The sequence below is a fragment of the Ctenopharyngodon idella genome, chromosome 19 (genome assembly GCF_019924925.1).
Source record: "Ctenopharyngodon idella isolate HZGC_01 chromosome 19, HZGC01, whole genome shotgun sequence".
NCBI classification, from domain to species: domain Eukaryota; kingdom Metazoa; phylum Chordata; class Actinopteri; order Cypriniformes; family Xenocyprididae; genus Ctenopharyngodon; species Ctenopharyngodon idella.
In genome coordinates, this window is record NC_067238.1 from 12,730,995 (window position 1) to 12,747,538 (window position 16,544).

Genomic DNA, 16,544 nt, shown 5'->3' on the forward strand with positions numbered 1-16,544 from the left:
GTAATAACAATGATTCATGTACAATATTATATTCATGTACACATTTTGTGTGCTTTCTAAGCACAAAATTGGCGATTAAAGACATTTTACATTTATTTTTGTAAGCAATCATTATAAACAGCAAAGATATCTGTTTTTATTATTTATTGACAATTAAATCAAAGTCTAAATTTCAATAAAATAAAAAATAAAAAACGTAATGATTTAATACAATAATAGTCTAAAGCACTTAAAGAGTAAACTGAACATTCCTTACCTATAAAGGCACCAGTAGGTTTAACTTTATACCCAAGTAGCATTCTTAGCATAGATTGTTTATGTCTTTAACAACATATTTGCAATTACTTAAAGCCAAATACAAAAAAAAAAAAAAGAAAAAAGAAAAAAAGCCACATTTATTTATTCAAGTGAAATAACTGATGTTTATGATGTTTATTTTTCTGCTGTTACCTGTTCACCACAGCTCTTTCTGTTTGAATTGAGTGCTGTGAGTGTCTGTGACTGCAGTGTTTCAGCATTTCTGCTCATGCTCAGGTGAGTGGAAGGCAAAATGTCTTACAGTTGTTCCAAGCCATCACAAATATTTGCTAACACAGATTTAAGACTTCAAAACTTATGAAATGCATTTACTTTCATTCTAAAAAAGATGAAGAAATTTCAAAGATTAAAGACGTACACGAGATAAGAATAAAACTACATTCTTTACACTATCAATGTAAAAAAAAAAAAAAAAAAATCTGTTTTGTATTATTGCATAAAAAAAAAAACCCTTGCTTCATTCCCATCTAAATGCATCACCCATGAAGGGTCTTGAAAATAGGACAGCTGCACTTTTAAATGGCATTTCCATTCCGTGCTGTAAACTATTGCAATAAATAAAAGGTTGTAAAAAAGGGCAATAAATCAATACACAGTTTGTGTATCATGCAGTTTTCACCGTAAAATAAAGCCCAAGGTTCAGAGAAATGTGATGAAATTTAAAATACCAATACATTGATGCGATAATGTAAAACTAATGAAAACATTTACTGAAAAGTTGTTACATATGTTCATCTGTTATTTCTACTACTTCTCTTGTGCCTTTTATTGCTTGATGACCTCAGTTTGACAGTTGCTCTGCAAGTCTGTCCAGCTGTTCGATCTCTCTTGAGACATCTAAAGACAGATGTTACATATTAGGGAGTGATTAAGATTAATTAGTCAACACTTCACATACCAAAATATTATTTTTTTAAACTCTTGTCTCTGTGGTAAAATAGGATGACATTCTCTCTTACCCATCAATTTGATATGGCTGGTTTGTGACAGTGAGAGTTTCATTGATTTCTTTAGTTCTGATTCAAGAGCATCCTTTATGTCCATCTTTACAAAGAAACAAGAGAAGATTCTGCTTGACTTTAGTCATTGTACAACTAAATACATCATTGTGTTAATAAATATGATATCAGTACCTTTAAATCATTGAACTTTTCAAGCACTTCAGTTTTTGCCTTGTTGAACATGTCATATTATATCTCATCAACTGTGGTTATTAGCAGTTCTTGCCTTTTCTTCATGGATCCGATTCCAGTCACTGCTGCAGCTTCTAAAACAAGAAACACTCGGTTTTCTTTCTTATAAAGACACAGAAAAAGAAAATGTGTTTATAATAAAACTGCTAACACTGCTAATCTATAGTTTGTAGCATTTTGCATCGGTAGCTTGTGAATAAGTGATGATCAAATGATTTAGTAAATCAGAGCCACAACAATGAGGATGTGACACCACTTTATTACAGCGGCTGACTCACACGACATCTGCGTGATGTGAACGGGTGAGGAGCACGCTAGGTCAGTCCTCGTAGGGGCTGAATGTGTTTATTGTGGCACATTCATCTAGCTTAAGCTCTGATCCTGCTTGGCACTCTTCAGAGAGGGATGAGAGTAAAGACAGCCATCTGGAGGCAAAACGTAAGTCCCTGCAAGTCAGCTGTTTAAGGGCCCTGAGCAGGCAGATTCTATCAAAAAAATTATTTTTCTGTCAGATTTTGTGGCAGCGTGGCAACTACTGCAGTGTCTCTCAGTGGGGTCTGAATACCATAAAGAAAAGTTACAGGATTCATTTCTTTCACATTTCATTTTGTATCACTCTACTTGTCTGTATTTGCATGTTCCAAACAGACTGTCAGATTTTTCAGTGACAAACTAGTCACATAGCTTGTTTCTGTTTCTCTTTTTCATCACGGCTTTGTGTTTGATTGTTTCAAATTGCTTCCTTTTACTTTATATACAATGCGCTAGTGATTAGAATAATTGTTTTGCAAGCCCATATTGGCGACTATTAATATAAACAGTTAGTGATTTATTTGTAACTTTTAATGGTAGCTTACGTTCATAGCAAGAAGACATTTCGTTCTCAATAGCTGTTTGGATTGTTGAGTAGATGTGCTTCTTTGTACCAACAACGTCTCTTTTGAGCGATGCCTTCAGGTTAGTTTCCTTTCAAAACAGGGGAAAACACAAAGTCAAAAAAGTGTCAAAACACAGAGTGGCTAAAGTTTTTTTTTTTTCTATCACTGTCCCTGCTTACTTTAGTAATGAGGATTGAGGGCATTGACTTCAAAGGAAGTGAAGACAGAGAGACCCAGGGTCGCATTAGGACCCCCAAGTGCCCACAAGAGGACAACTGAACCAAACTTACCTCTGTTTTGATGAAGTTCTGAATGTGATGTAATATGGGAGATACAGGGTAAGCAGAGTCACTCTGGATGATACTGAACTTGTCAATCTGTTCTTGCACTGACTTCCCTGTTGTTCCAGTCACGCTGAAGCCAAGAGAAAACAAAATACAGTTTAATTTCACGAGTTCACACTTACAGTCAGACAGAATGAATGGTATGTGTATTTGCCGTGCTGTTCGAGGAGACAAGCTCGGTATTTGGCCCGAACCCAGAGTACTCCCCCTATATTTCAGGTTAGGAAAGTAACCAGGTGAGTGTGAGGGGACGGTGTGGTGTAGGGATGCTGAAAAACTGTCGAGGTATGGGTGAGTCGACTGTTTTTATATATAGGCCTCCACTCATGCTGATAGGGTAGATATGTTGATTACTGATTGTTGATTGTTGATTAGATAGATTATTTGAATGTGCTCCTCCTGAACTTTGTTAATAAAACGTCATTTAAAAACAGTTTACAGTATATTGTTGTAATGATATAATCTAATATAAAAATCACCAGATAACCAGTATAAACCCAATTATATATTTACTATGTGAAACAAAGCTTTTGGCCTCATATTAATCTGGAATTGACAGCATGTCAGCAGTGATTCATTCACTCAACAGATTCATTCAAATTGTGGATTCATTCAGTAAAGAAACAGTGCTGTGTTGCTCCAAAAAGAACAATATTCACAATGTTGTGTTTAAAACTCACTCAATATTAACTTTTTGTTTATTGAACTGTTGTATAAATCAATATCACATTTGCAATTGTGATGATATTCAGGAAAAACAATACTCTTCACTTCTCTAATAATCTGTTGAGAAAGCAACCTTAGATATTCCAAAGTATTCATGTCTTACAAACATTTAAGTTCAGAATTTTCACATCTAAGCTCAAAATGGGGGGTGACAGTTAACAGGTTAAACTGAATAATAAAACAGAACTTACGGGAAAATCAGATTGAAATATTCATTAATATATTCATGAATGTGTTTGGCCAATTGCTTGTTCAGATCTAGGATTACATCCCAATTTTTCGACCAGTAGCATCCGCCGTTCTTGCACAAAGCTTGAAGGATTTTATGGAATCCTCTTTTATCCATATTCTGACAAAACATAAATACCAATGCCATTAAAAGGGGAAAATGGTGATTCATTTTGCACAACATTAAAATCACACTTACAGGGGATATCATTGCTTTTGTGGAAGCAACGCATAATTGCACTGATTCTTCCACTCCCTTTGAGAGACACTGCTCCAGATCACTATAAATTGTGTCAAAACGACTGTCCAATTCCTTCAGTGCCTTCATTAGGTTCTTCTCTAATTCCCTGTAGACTTTGACTTTTGTCTCAACCTGAAACATCCACACAACAGCAGTGAATTACAGGATAATGTATAATGGCAGCATTCTGAAGACATGTATATGAAATATCAACAATTCAGACTCATACCGTTTTCTTGTCTGTATCCAGCTGGACACTTTGGATCAAGGATAAAACTCCTTTTGCTTCATTGACATAATCTCTGGTCAGTTCTCTGTTAATGTTCTTGTTAAGAGTCCTCAGATCATCCTGCAGCTTTGGGATTTCTAGAAGAGTGTGATTTTGGTCAGTCCTTTGACTGAATTGCTTGTAAAATAATTTTAGATGTTGTGAGTACACAACAATTTGGCATTTAGTTCATGTATGGATTTTTTTTGAATAATAAATAATGTGGTAGTTTGGTAAACAGGATAGTTTACCTGTTTCACTAGGTTCCAGATTTAAATTGTGGTCGAAGAAGGCATTGGAACTTACAGTGAAGACATTAAGAAAATTACCATCAGTGCTGAATCTTTTCTAAAAATAAAAATAAATAATTATAATAATAAAAATATTTCATGTTTATTTTTATTATTATTACCAGAAATTATTAAAAATGGTAAGATTGAAGAAAATACCTTGATTTCGGAATTTTCAAACTTTTCTTTGACTCTTGTCTTGGCATGTTCATTTCTATGAAGTATGCACACTTTTTTCTGATCCTTATAAGAATGATAAAAACATCAATAGATTAATGTAATGTATAATAATATAATACCGGTGTGAAATTTAATTCAATGTTCAATGATTGATTATACAAGCTGTATATCAGTACTCAATGTACTCAAACTAGCTGTATATGTAAAAGCAGCTTGAAACTTTTTACATCAAGTCCGCTCAGAGCTGGAACACACTTTACTTATTACACTCAAGAATATTTTAAGTTATTTTGTGGACTATGAAATGGCAGTTTTCTAAAGGTACTTATTTTACTTAATCTCAATAAACAGTTCTTTTGGTACAAACATTCAAGGAAGACTTACATAAAGGAGAAACATATGATATACTACAGTTCAATTTTTTCCAAACCTTGTCTCCTGAGAATTGGTCTCTAGTAAGCCGAGTAGATCTAAAAAGAAAAATGTAAAAGTCACAAAGTGTTGTTGTTTTGATATTCTGATCTTTGTTTTGTCCAAAATAGCTGTGACAAACAGAAGTTATGTAAAGGGGTACTTTTGTGAGATTTCAGCAAATTCCTGTCAGACTGAATTAGTCCACCATCCAGACCCTCAACCATTCTCTAAAACAGGGGTGTCCAAACTTGGTCCTGGAGGGCCACTGTCCTGCAGAGTTTAGCATCAGCTTGCCTCAACACACTGGCCTGGAAGTTTATGCTTAGTAAAACCTTGATTATTCAGGTGTATTTAATTGGGGTTGGAGCTGAACTCTGCAGGACAGTGGCCCTCCAGGAGCACGATTGGACAGCCCTGCTCCAAAACATGTCAGAAAACCTACAAAAGCAAATGCAAAAAGCAAAATGATTGAAATGTTTCCTGATTGGCTTAAAAAATGGCCCACGGTGATTTTTTTTTTTTTTTTTTTTGTGGTTTTGCAGAGACACAGAGACCAGTTGATTTATCTTTAATACCTACTTCAGTGACATCTGCCAATATTAATCACGGCACCTTTAATGGCAAAGAGAATCTAATTCTAACCTTATGTAGGCTGTTGGATTGATATCATCCGTCTTTGTACAGATGAAGTTGATGCTTTTGCATTCTCCTCCTGGTCCCAGTTCTTCAATGCAGTGCTTTAAAATCCCCCAGGGGTCTTTGTCAGTGCTTGCTCGATTAATAGCACTTACAATCCACACAAAAGAGCACTCGCTCAGCTTCTACAAGATTGGAAATAGTGAGTTGGATGACATGCTATTAGTAGCATAATAGATTGTGTGTTTATATATATATATATATATATATATATATATACATACAGTGTTAGGGGTAATGCATTACGTAATCAGAATACTTTTTTGATGTAACTAAAGGAATGCATTACTTTATAAATGTACAGATTAATATTAAAAGTTACATTAAATGTTCAGTGTAACTACAATAATGAAATAAAATAACAAAACGGAAGTAAAGCGCGGCAGCCCCTCACAAATAACTGTAGCATAAAAACATAATAAAACAACATAAATATCCCAGGACCCTATCTCGTCCTTAACTGTCGTCACTCCTCCACTGCTTCTTTTATCCTTCCAGAGTTCGCTCCGTGAGACTTGCTCCGTTCCCAAGGTCTCGGTCCCGCCTTGCATTACAGCTCATTACTTTTCAGTTTAATTAATTTGCTTAAATATTTTGTAAACTACTGAATTAAAATTTTCTCTCTTTTCCATAACAGTCACTTAGACCTGCACACTTATGTGTGCACAGGGACAAAAAAAAAAAAATAAATAAATATATATATATATATATATATATATATATATATATCCAAAAATACTGAAAACACATTCCTTTCTACTTTGAGTAAAAAGTTGTACAGTAGGTAATATAACTCGTAATGTTTTTTTTGTTATTATTTAATTTTTTTTTTTTTTTTTTTGGCATACATAGCTCTAGGGGTCAGGAAATATTCTAAGTGGTCAAAATAAAATAATATCCTTAATGTGTTTTTAAAATAATTAAAGGTGTATGTAAAGCAAGCAATTTTGCATTTAAAAGATGTCTAATAGCCATCCAAACACAGCCCTGACATCTAGGCTAAAACAATGCAAAATCAGTGAAAATTTTATAGACTTCTAACCATAGCCACCTATGCATAAAACGTCAAAGAAAAGAAACCAAACACCTTGTAATCACTGTTGACTTTGCATACATGATGGAATATCATACATCTCCCAAGTTATTTTGGTAAAAATGACATGTAACCAAATTCAAGGTTATTTTGGCTAGAAATGGGAGCTTTAGCAGAAGTTCTACCCGGAAGACTCTAATGCATGTCATTGTTCATTATCTAACCAATCATTACACGTCACCTGAGTATAAGTTCTGTTCCCACCCACTATTGTGTTTGCAGATACCAACGCCGGCGTTCACCCCCATCCTCCTCACCACCACTAGGTCGGTCCCTGTCCATACATCCGGGGTAGGCATGCCCCTGCCTTCATCTTCAGGCAGGATCTGCAATCGCCTGCTACCCTCCGAATTGTACTATGGACGGGGCCTACGCCAAAGAACTTTATCATCATCTATTCAATATTTGAATACAAGCTGTTAAATAAATCTTTTCAAATGTTTCTTTGCCTCCTGAGTCTTTCTGGTAGAAGTGGGTTACTCATAGACAGATTATATCGGGTCTATAGTTAAGTGAGATAGTGAAATGACGGCTATTGCTTGCTGGGATGTAGGCTATGTTGTTGAATACATTACTGCAAAAACTAACTAAAAACACATGTAAGGCCTGGAAGAGAGCGAGCCTCAGCCAGGTGAGAAAAAGTAACGCAAAAGTAACATAACACATTACTTAAAAGTAGCTAAGTAATGTAATTTTTAAATTTTTATGGAGTACCGCACTATTGTAACGCATTAGGCTACTTTTAAAGGGGTCATGACATGGATTTTTTATTTTGTTATGTTCCTTGAGGTTTACTTATAAGGTTAATAAATGAAAAAAAAAAAAAAAAATCTAATATATATGCAGAAAAATGATTGTTTTTAATCTTTATTCTAACCCTCCTGAAATTATCTGTTTTAAGTCAGTCTGACTCCTTCATTCATGACACATGATTTTGTCATGTATGACTCATACATTCATGAAAAACAAATATATATATATATATATATATATATATATATATATATTAAGTCGCTTGTTAAGTCGTGACGTAAGGAACGCCGTTTCTGGGTCCAAGCCTCAACTCGTTTCACTTGTAAATGCCATTGACGGCCGTTTATGAGCGCTATTTATTCATAATAAACATCAAACATTTTAAAAAGTTAAACATTTTAAATACTTACAGTCTACACAACAGTCCCCATGCTCACAGCGTCACAGACATTAATATTTTAACAATTTATAAAAGAATCACTGGCCATCTGGAATTTTGGTATGGAGATAAAGGTTATGATTATAATTTTTTTGTAGTATTACACCACATTGTGTGTGTATATTAGCACCGTTTGTTGTTTTTCTTGTGGTATGAGATAGAGCCAAAGCCACTGGAAGGCAAGCCTGCAACCTTTAGCCAAAAAAGCGTAACGGCTAATGCTAAAGCTCCGCCCCTGGCGGTACGCAGGGAAGGAGACCAGAGGCTGTTTTTTGAATGGATGTCAATGGATGAGAGGCTTCACTATGCTGATTAAACAGCTTTTGTGGGGAAATAGCTAATCATTTAATTAATCAACAGCCTGTTTGCTAATCTTCAGCATATTTTACACTAAACAATACTTTCGTTGGGAACTATATGTAGATTTTAGCTCGATAAAAATGTATTTTTTCAAGAGAAGGCAAATGGAATGGGAATGGGAATGTTGCGACTGATGTCACTGCCATTACACGATAGGCTGAGAGGTGCCGCACATGATTAAGTTAGCTATTACGCTTTCTCCAATGGTAAGAGATACTGAGAGATAATGGTAATATATAATAAATATTAATAAAGCAAGATGCTTTGTTGAAATATGTGAGATGTAAAGTTTATTTAAACTGCAAAAGTAAAGCATACATTTAAAGTATTGTGACAGATATGTAGGGGGAGGAGAATGTATATGTGCGTCAGGTTTCTTGATGAGAAAGTTTTCCACAAAGGTACACCTGTCTGTGTATCCTCGCTCATGATTCCTCAGGAAGCTTCCTCACTCCTCGTTCCTCGCGGTGCAATTAGAGAATAGAGGGTATGCATGTGACGTCACCGTCGACCGTTATGACTGCGGTCACGCCCACTGAGTGGCAAAAGACTGAGTGGCAGCATTGGTTTTCAGCGTGAATGCCGTGAAAAACACACAAAACACATCCAAAATGCGAAAGAGCTTTGCGATTGACTGTACAAATAGCTTTGACACAAAATCTGAGGTATATTTTTACAGACTGCTGAAAGCTACAGAAAAAAGAAGCAAATAGGTCACCGCAATTCACAGAAACAGCTGGACTCCAGGCAAAGAAATATGTTTTGCAGTTATCATTTGGATTTTGGGGTAAAATCATACCCTATACATTGTATTGTTATATATTGTGTTGACAACTCATCAATTAAATATTTACCATCTTATATTCTGCATAATTGGGTGTTTTTAAATAAACACTGACAAAAACTATACAAGTTTTAGGGCTGGACGATATGACGATATATAAAATATAATATAATATAATATAATATAATATAATATAATATAATATAATATAATATAATATAATATATGCTTTATGTGTATCCCCGGCATTGAAATCAGGCACATATAAATGTCAGGAAACACGATTCCTGGCTGCATGTCAATATCCATGGATTAGGATTTTTTGACATGTCATAAGGAACACTTTCGAGCCCAACCTTTAGTGTAATCGTTTGTATTACTTGCGTTTTCGCAGTTTCCCCTATTAAATCCAGTCATGCAGCAGGTTCTTTTGCCACTCAGTCCAGCTGAGGGAGCACATTCTGGCGGGAAAGTGACGTCTATGCATACCCTCTATTGAGATGTCCTTCAAGATGGCTGAGTTTGATCAGTTTCCGGGTCATAGGATGGAGGACGGAGGAGCGAGGAAACGAGGAGCCGGCCAGAGGGATATTGAAAAGCACCCAGGGAGTCACAGCACGCAAAGGCAGTGCTCCGCATTGAAAAGTTCAAAGCACCGAGATATTGATGCGCAGTGTAATATATCTATGGCTATACAGTAGTTCTTTGAGCCTTTTCTTTTAACAGTTTTAAGTTTCAGTTACTGTGCGCATGAAGAACAATTATAGTGCTCTCTACTCCAGTGTTGTGATCTAACAGACACCCGGGAGAAAGAAACAGCAATAAACTCCAGCTAGATAAAGTCCTTTTATGCAAAACCGCAGACCTTTATCTACAGATCAAGTATAATAATAGGAACATTGAATCATCTTGAAGAGGGTTTTATCGTGTTGACTGTCGTAACCGAACACGACGCGCAGTTTGAACGCTGAATGGAGAATGACTGACAGCCGCAGCAGAGGGAAGCATTCACGTGAACTTTAATTTAAAAATTTAAATATTGATCTGTACCTCATATTAAACTATGGAATGGATTCAGAAAACGTAGAATATAGTGCAGAAAAAAACCTTATGGTGCTTTATATTGTTTTTGTGCCTTTTGTGTGGTATAACAAAATAGTATACACACAAAATAACCGATTTGGATCGGGTCTCGTCTGGCCGACCTGATCCAGCAAAAAATTGCAGTATCGGAGCGATACCGATACTGAATATCATATCAGCGCACCCCTAGTACAAAGACAAAAAAATCAAGGCAAATTTGATTTCTCATGTCATGACCCCTTTAAAAGTAACTTTCCCCAACACTGTATGTATAGTTAACAAAAGGTTCATTGAAAAAGAGTGCAGTAATATACATACAGATTTCCACTTGTCATCTCTTAACTTGTTGCAGTCTCCAGTTCCAGGAATATCAACAAGCACAATGTGTTCCAGGATTTCGTGACTATCTGGAACCTTAAATGTCACACTCTTCACAAGCGGCCAGTACCAGCCACCAGGACTGGACTCACTGTGCAGAATGTAAGATGCAACCTCATTAGCAAATTCTGAGACCTGTTGAGAAAAAAATTTATGTTAAGGATATTCATATACAAATTCATTTAATGTTATGAACCATCAGGTGTTAAATATTAAAACATATTTAGGCTACTTACATCATTGTTTGAGACTGTTTTCTTACTGATAGACAAAAAGATTTCAATCTCAGCAAATTTGTCATCTTTCTTGAGCTCTTCTAATGTCTTCTTATCTGCATCTTCTCCATACAGTGCAGTGATCTTTTCTACAGCAATGTCGAACACGTCCTGATTCCTGTCCTCACTTTCATCCGATAAAACTCTGAAAAGATCTTCGAGCTCTTTCTCCCACTCCTGCAGAGGTACAATATAGAAAACAAGGCTTTATTTCCTTCCAGTCTGATTTATTTACATATTTATAAAGAACTATTTTCTTTAAATGCTTTAAAAGCATAGTAAAATGAATACAAATGAGGAAACCTCTTTAGAGAAGAGTTCAATCTCTGCTATGTAGTTGGAGTCAGTCAGATTGGCTTCCACCTGAGTAACAACAGCTGTACAGGCACCAAAACAACCAGATGGCAGAAGATCCTTTTTCCCCAAGACTGCACTTAACAGGGAGCTCTTCCCTTCACCTGATTTTCCAAATATCCCAATGGTTGCTTTCTTCCTGCTGACATTATTCATTTTATTTATCTTTGAAATGATGTCTCCTTGCATAATGATTTTGTAGACTAAGTTGTCAGTGACTCTTTTCATGATTTGCTTTGCCTTCAACATGATCTCCATATCTGCACAATGAAGAAGAGAATCACAATGGGGATTATTTAAAGGGATAGTTCACCCAAAAATGAAAATGATCCCATGATTTACTCACCCTCAAGTCATCCTAGGTGTATATGACTATTTTCTTTTAGACGAACACAATCGGATCGCCTTTGCACACTGAGTCCGAAATTTTTGTGTTTTTTCGTATTCGTGATACTAAAAATTCGTCACGCACAGAAATCTTGCAAACTGAGTTCAATGCTTAGGCTATTAATGAATCCGTTGCGAAAAAATTCGCAAAACAATACAAAATGGAGTCTTCAAGCAGTGAGCATGATTTAGTTGTCCACTCTCTTCTTAAAAAGAGAAAAAGAAAGAGGAAATATTGGGTCCATCCAATCCCGAGATTGCTTAGAGAGGAAGGAGAGTTCCACTTCATCAAGGAGATGTCAGTGCCTCAGTTTGATGCGAAATGCGAAAAACGCAGAAAATCACGGATGCGAAAAACGCAGAAAATCAAACCTGATCCGAATGTTTTTATGACGGATGAAAGTTTTGGAGGCAGTGTGTAAACGTGATTGACACAATGTGAGGTTGTATTTATTTTTTAACGTGTGAAAATTTCAGACACGAATTTCAGACTCAGTGTGCAAAAACCTTTAGTCCTCCAAGGTTTATAATGGTTGAATGGGTCCCCAGATTTTGAAGACAAAAAAAAATTAATCCATATGACTCCAGGGGGTTAATAAAGGCGTTACATTCCGCGACGTAGTACACAATGCCATGACGTACTCTAAACGTTATAGCGTAGGACATAGCGTAGTGTAGAAGAGCATTGTGTACTACACTGCTGAAGTTAACGCTTTTTTGGACGTATGTCGAATGCGAATGGCTGTCGCACCAGAAGCTTGTTATTTTACTTTATAAAGTTTTAAACAAACACATCGATTCGCTTCAGAAGGCCTTTATGGATTTTAATGGATGGATGCATTTTTATTTATTTTTTTTCGGCAGCCATTCACAACCATTATAAACTTTGGAGAACTAAGGGTACTTTTAAATATATCTCTGATTGTGTTTGTCTGAAAGAAGATTATTTATACCTATGCTTGAGGGTGAGTAAATCATGGGATAATTTTCATTTTTGGGTTAACTATCCCTTTAAAGCATTCATTAAAGAAAGAAAATGTGTGCATACCTTCTAGGCAACGAAGTGATTAGTTATTCTAGTAGTACAAGATTAAGGGACAAATTAATATTTTACTTGCCTGTTGTCAGCAGTGACTTTACGTTCGAGTCAGATGATTCGTGATCACGCTTTCTTTTAGTACCTATGAGAGAATTCATTCCACTTATTTTGCCTCAATCACTGGCTGTAAAGCAAACACACAGTCATTTTTTTTTTTATTTGAAAAACATTTTTACCTTGGCTAGCCATTGTGAGATCGATGGATCCTGGAGAGGGAAAAACACTCTGATCAAGCACATGGTGTAGATTTGTTTTTAACCAATTTTATGTACCCCACTGTTAACATGTTGCTTTTTATATCAGAAATAGAACATTATTTAGCCTACATTTATTATTTATAGATTTTATCTAGTTATAGTGCAAGGATTCTTTATTCAACTTACAGTTACAAGGGAGACCTGTGATGAATCTAAAATGTTTTGCTTCAACATTGTTTCTTTATCAAACATTATCAAATTTTTAGCTTACATTTATTTATTTTATTACAGACACAGCATTAGCACAACTCTAAATTAACTAAAAAAATAGACATTAACTAACAATTAGGTTTTCAAATTTTAGCAAAATTTGAGAACTAGAATAAATTGAGGTAAGTGTTACCTTGTATTTCTCAGAATAATGTCTGTGGAAGAAGACACTGCCGTCGATTCAGCTATTAAGTCGAGCTCTGAACTATGACTAAGACAGTTCTGACGTTAATTCTGCCTGTACAGACTCAGCTTTTGGGTGTGGACTTCTTGCTAAACATTCCAATATCAAATGAAACACACTGTTTGCTAAGCGGGGATAAGATTAAAAAATATATATATATAGTCTCAAGTTTTATTTGAGTTCATATTGCACTAAAATTTAATATTTATTATATCTTTATTTATAATGAGCTTTAGTCCACAAAAATAATTTATACAATACAAGATCTCAGGAATAATGAAAGTAAAAAGCACATGAAGTGAAAGCAATAGAAAGGCACAATGTTCTATTTGCCCTGCAGGCCAGATGAAAATCTATATCTAAAGACTAGGCTTCAAAGACAAATATAAAGGATTCAGGTCTGTTAGGTAAATGAGAATGTACTGAGACACAATATGAACTTTTGTTTTGTCTATGTGCATCTCCAGATTTGTAACTATCTACAGTAGGTCACTCAACTCCTTGCAGTTAGAGACAAATAGACATATAATATTCCCTCTCTAGGCTATATTATCTCAGGGCTTACTTATTCTGGTCACTACCGTACCTCCCTAAACCTACGGTCCAGATAACTACCCAGGTGGGGTGAGTTATTCTCGCATTCAGTGCACCACATCCATGCCTTCTATGCACCCTCACGGGTCACGAACCACTCTATGGTGATGTTGGCATACCCTGGTACCCCCTAATGGATTCTTATTCGACAGCAATGAACAGCGGGACAATATTATGTGGGTCTTTCTCATTTTATTATTTCTTGCAGAGGAAAAAGCACCTTGCATTACAGTTTTGTAAAAATGCTTACACACAGATTTTGAAACTATGGCTCCATTTCTCAAAACTCTACACATAAAACCACAAAACACACACACAACATGCAACACATACCTTGCAAAAGCAAACACTTCATGCAAAACTATTTTAACTTTTCTAAAAATGGTATTTTTGTGTAGTAACTCTAAATACAAATATAAAATAATAGCCACATACATGCAAAACTACTCATGGATGTGAACGATGTAAAACACTACTATCTAGTGTCTTTTGCTTGTTCAGAGTGCAGTGGAGTATACAGGAGTTTGTCATAGCACTTACACATACAGAGGTGGAGAAAGTACACAACTTTACTTGTGTGAAAGTACAGAAGTACTTGCTTTTAAAAGTATCAAAAATAAATTTCTTTTTTTATTGTTGCATTGTTGTATGTAATACTACAATACTTCATGCCTATATGGAATAAAGAGCTTTTAAAATGTTACAAAACCTATAGGGGTGTAACACATATTCGTACCAAACCATTTCGGTACAGGATTTCCAGTAAGGTGCACATGTGTTCCGAATGCATTACATTGCAACAGTAAGGTCTCCTGTTTGGGAACACTTTGGTTTCCAGTGAATTACGACAACGGACAAAGACAGGTGGATAGAACAAAAGCAGTAAACGACAAAAACAGCGTTGTAGCCTAACTGCCTCTTTAATTTATTGCTCACCCTCATGTAGTTTCACACCCGTATGACCTTGGTTCATCTTCGGAAAACAAATTAAGATATTTTTGATGAAATCCAAGAGGTATATTCTCGTCTATAGACAGCAATTTAACCAACACTTTCAAGGCCCAGAAAGGTAGTAAAGACTAGGGCTGTGTATTGCCAAGAATCTGGCGATACGATACGTATCACAATACAGGGGCAATACTGGAAGAAAGGTGATATATTGCGACTTGTTTTTTTAGAAAGAGGATCTAATTTTAGAAAAAAAATGTCATAAAGAACACACCACCATATGCAAAAAACCTGACAAAAAACTTTATTGTATTGAATCAAGACAGCATCATTTGCATTTATATCACTTATCACTATTTTGTGCAATCTAAGTAAAGGGAAAATAATAAAGTCACTGCAGGATTCTTTAGGTCAGGGGTTTTCAAACTGGGGTCCAGGGACCCCCAGGGTTCCTCCAGATGGTTCTAAGGGGTCCCCAGAAAATTTCAGAGAATAAAAAGACAAAGCAAAAATGGTTAAGATCTACTGAACATTCTGTTTTATTTCTAAATGTTTCTCTACTTTCTTGAAGTACACATGCTTTCCAGATTTGTATATGTTTGCTTTGTGTCTTTCTAGTGAGTTTTTCTCACTATAGTCCCCTTTATCTTGCTCACTTGGGATGCCGTGCGTCCGCTCAAGGCAGTTGGACATAGTGGTGTATTAGAGGTAAAAAATTATATAAATACTGTTCGGTTTCTCGCACAAACCGATTGTTTCGTGTCTTAGGACATCAATGTGTCGTCACGAGCCGCAGGGTTTAATTTGGATTTGTTTAACTGGAACACACTAAGCCCTTGATCACTTGGAATTTACTATGGAGATGATTTATTATTTAAACCCTTTTTTTTTACTTAGGAATTTGTTTTATGCACCATTCTATATGCTTATAGGTTGTTGGAGAAAATGTATAAAATCCTATAGGTGTATGAGCTGCTGGAGAAAAAAAAAAGTACACAAACGAGAAAATAAAACATCAATAGTATAAACTTTGACTGTGAACATAAGCTAGCTACAAGTATTACGTGATTAAATCTCAACATAATTAATATATTATACACTACTATGCGATTAGTTCTCAAAATAAATAATATCATACACTTCAGTTAAGCGTGATCAAATTGAATTGTGGGATATAGAGCAGCTTGAAGTGTACATCGAAGTAGACTCGCTCCCTTGGTCAAAATTAAGAGGACAAGGGTCTGTCCATATAAACTTCCCTTGTCCACTTCATGAAGTAGAACGCTCTTCAAAATGGTGGCAGGGATTCCCCCAAGGGGAAGTGCTTATAGGGAAGTTAGAGACTGCATTTCTAAAAGTGGAGTGGAAGGCAGCCCTTGCCCTTCTCTGCATCAGTTTACGTTCTGAAATAACACTGCCATCTAATGGCTGGGTTTAAACCGAACACAAAGCCACAAACTTGGATGTAAATAAATAAATAAATATCGATAAAGTGTTTTTGAGAATCAATACAGTATCACCAAACATAATATCGTGATATTCACATGTATTGATATTTTCTTACACCCCT

At 35.7% G+C, this 16,544-nt stretch overlaps 1 protein-coding gene across 5 annotated transcripts; it reads right to left on the minus strand.

Annotated features, from left to right (window-relative positions):
- Nucleotides 1–974: 974 nt before the first annotated feature.
- On the minus strand, nt 975–12,879 carry nuggc.1 (nuclear GTPase, germinal center associated, tandem duplicate 1). Of its 5 annotated transcripts, XM_051872118.1 has the most exons (17): nt 12,801–12,879; nt 11,245–11,555; nt 10,903–11,118; nt 10,607–10,801; nt 5,723–5,901; nt 5,097–5,136; nt 4,646–4,729; nt 4,448–4,544; nt 4,158–4,294; nt 3,887–4,060; nt 3,651–3,808; nt 2,680–2,803; nt 2,369–2,477; nt 1,790–1,936; nt 1,452–1,585; nt 1,278–1,362; nt 975–1,155 (listed from the first exon to the last, which is right to left on the minus strand). In XM_051872118.1, the coding sequence occupies exons 1-14, from the start codon at nt 12,877–12,879 to the stop codon at nt 1,875–1,877; spliced, it is 1,965 nt and encodes a 654-aa protein (XP_051728078.1). In that variant the 3' UTR covers nt 975–1,155; nt 1,278–1,362; nt 1,452–1,585; nt 1,790–1,874. The 5 variants fall into 5 exon arrangements, with proteins under 5 accessions (XP_051728078.1, XP_051728077.1, XP_051728075.1 ...); XM_051872117.1 differs by lacking the exon at nt 1,790–1,936; XM_051872115.1 differs by lacking the exon at nt 1,790–1,936 and having other exon boundaries at nt 1,452–1,613.
- Nucleotides 12,880–16,544: the final 3,665 nt, after the last annotated feature.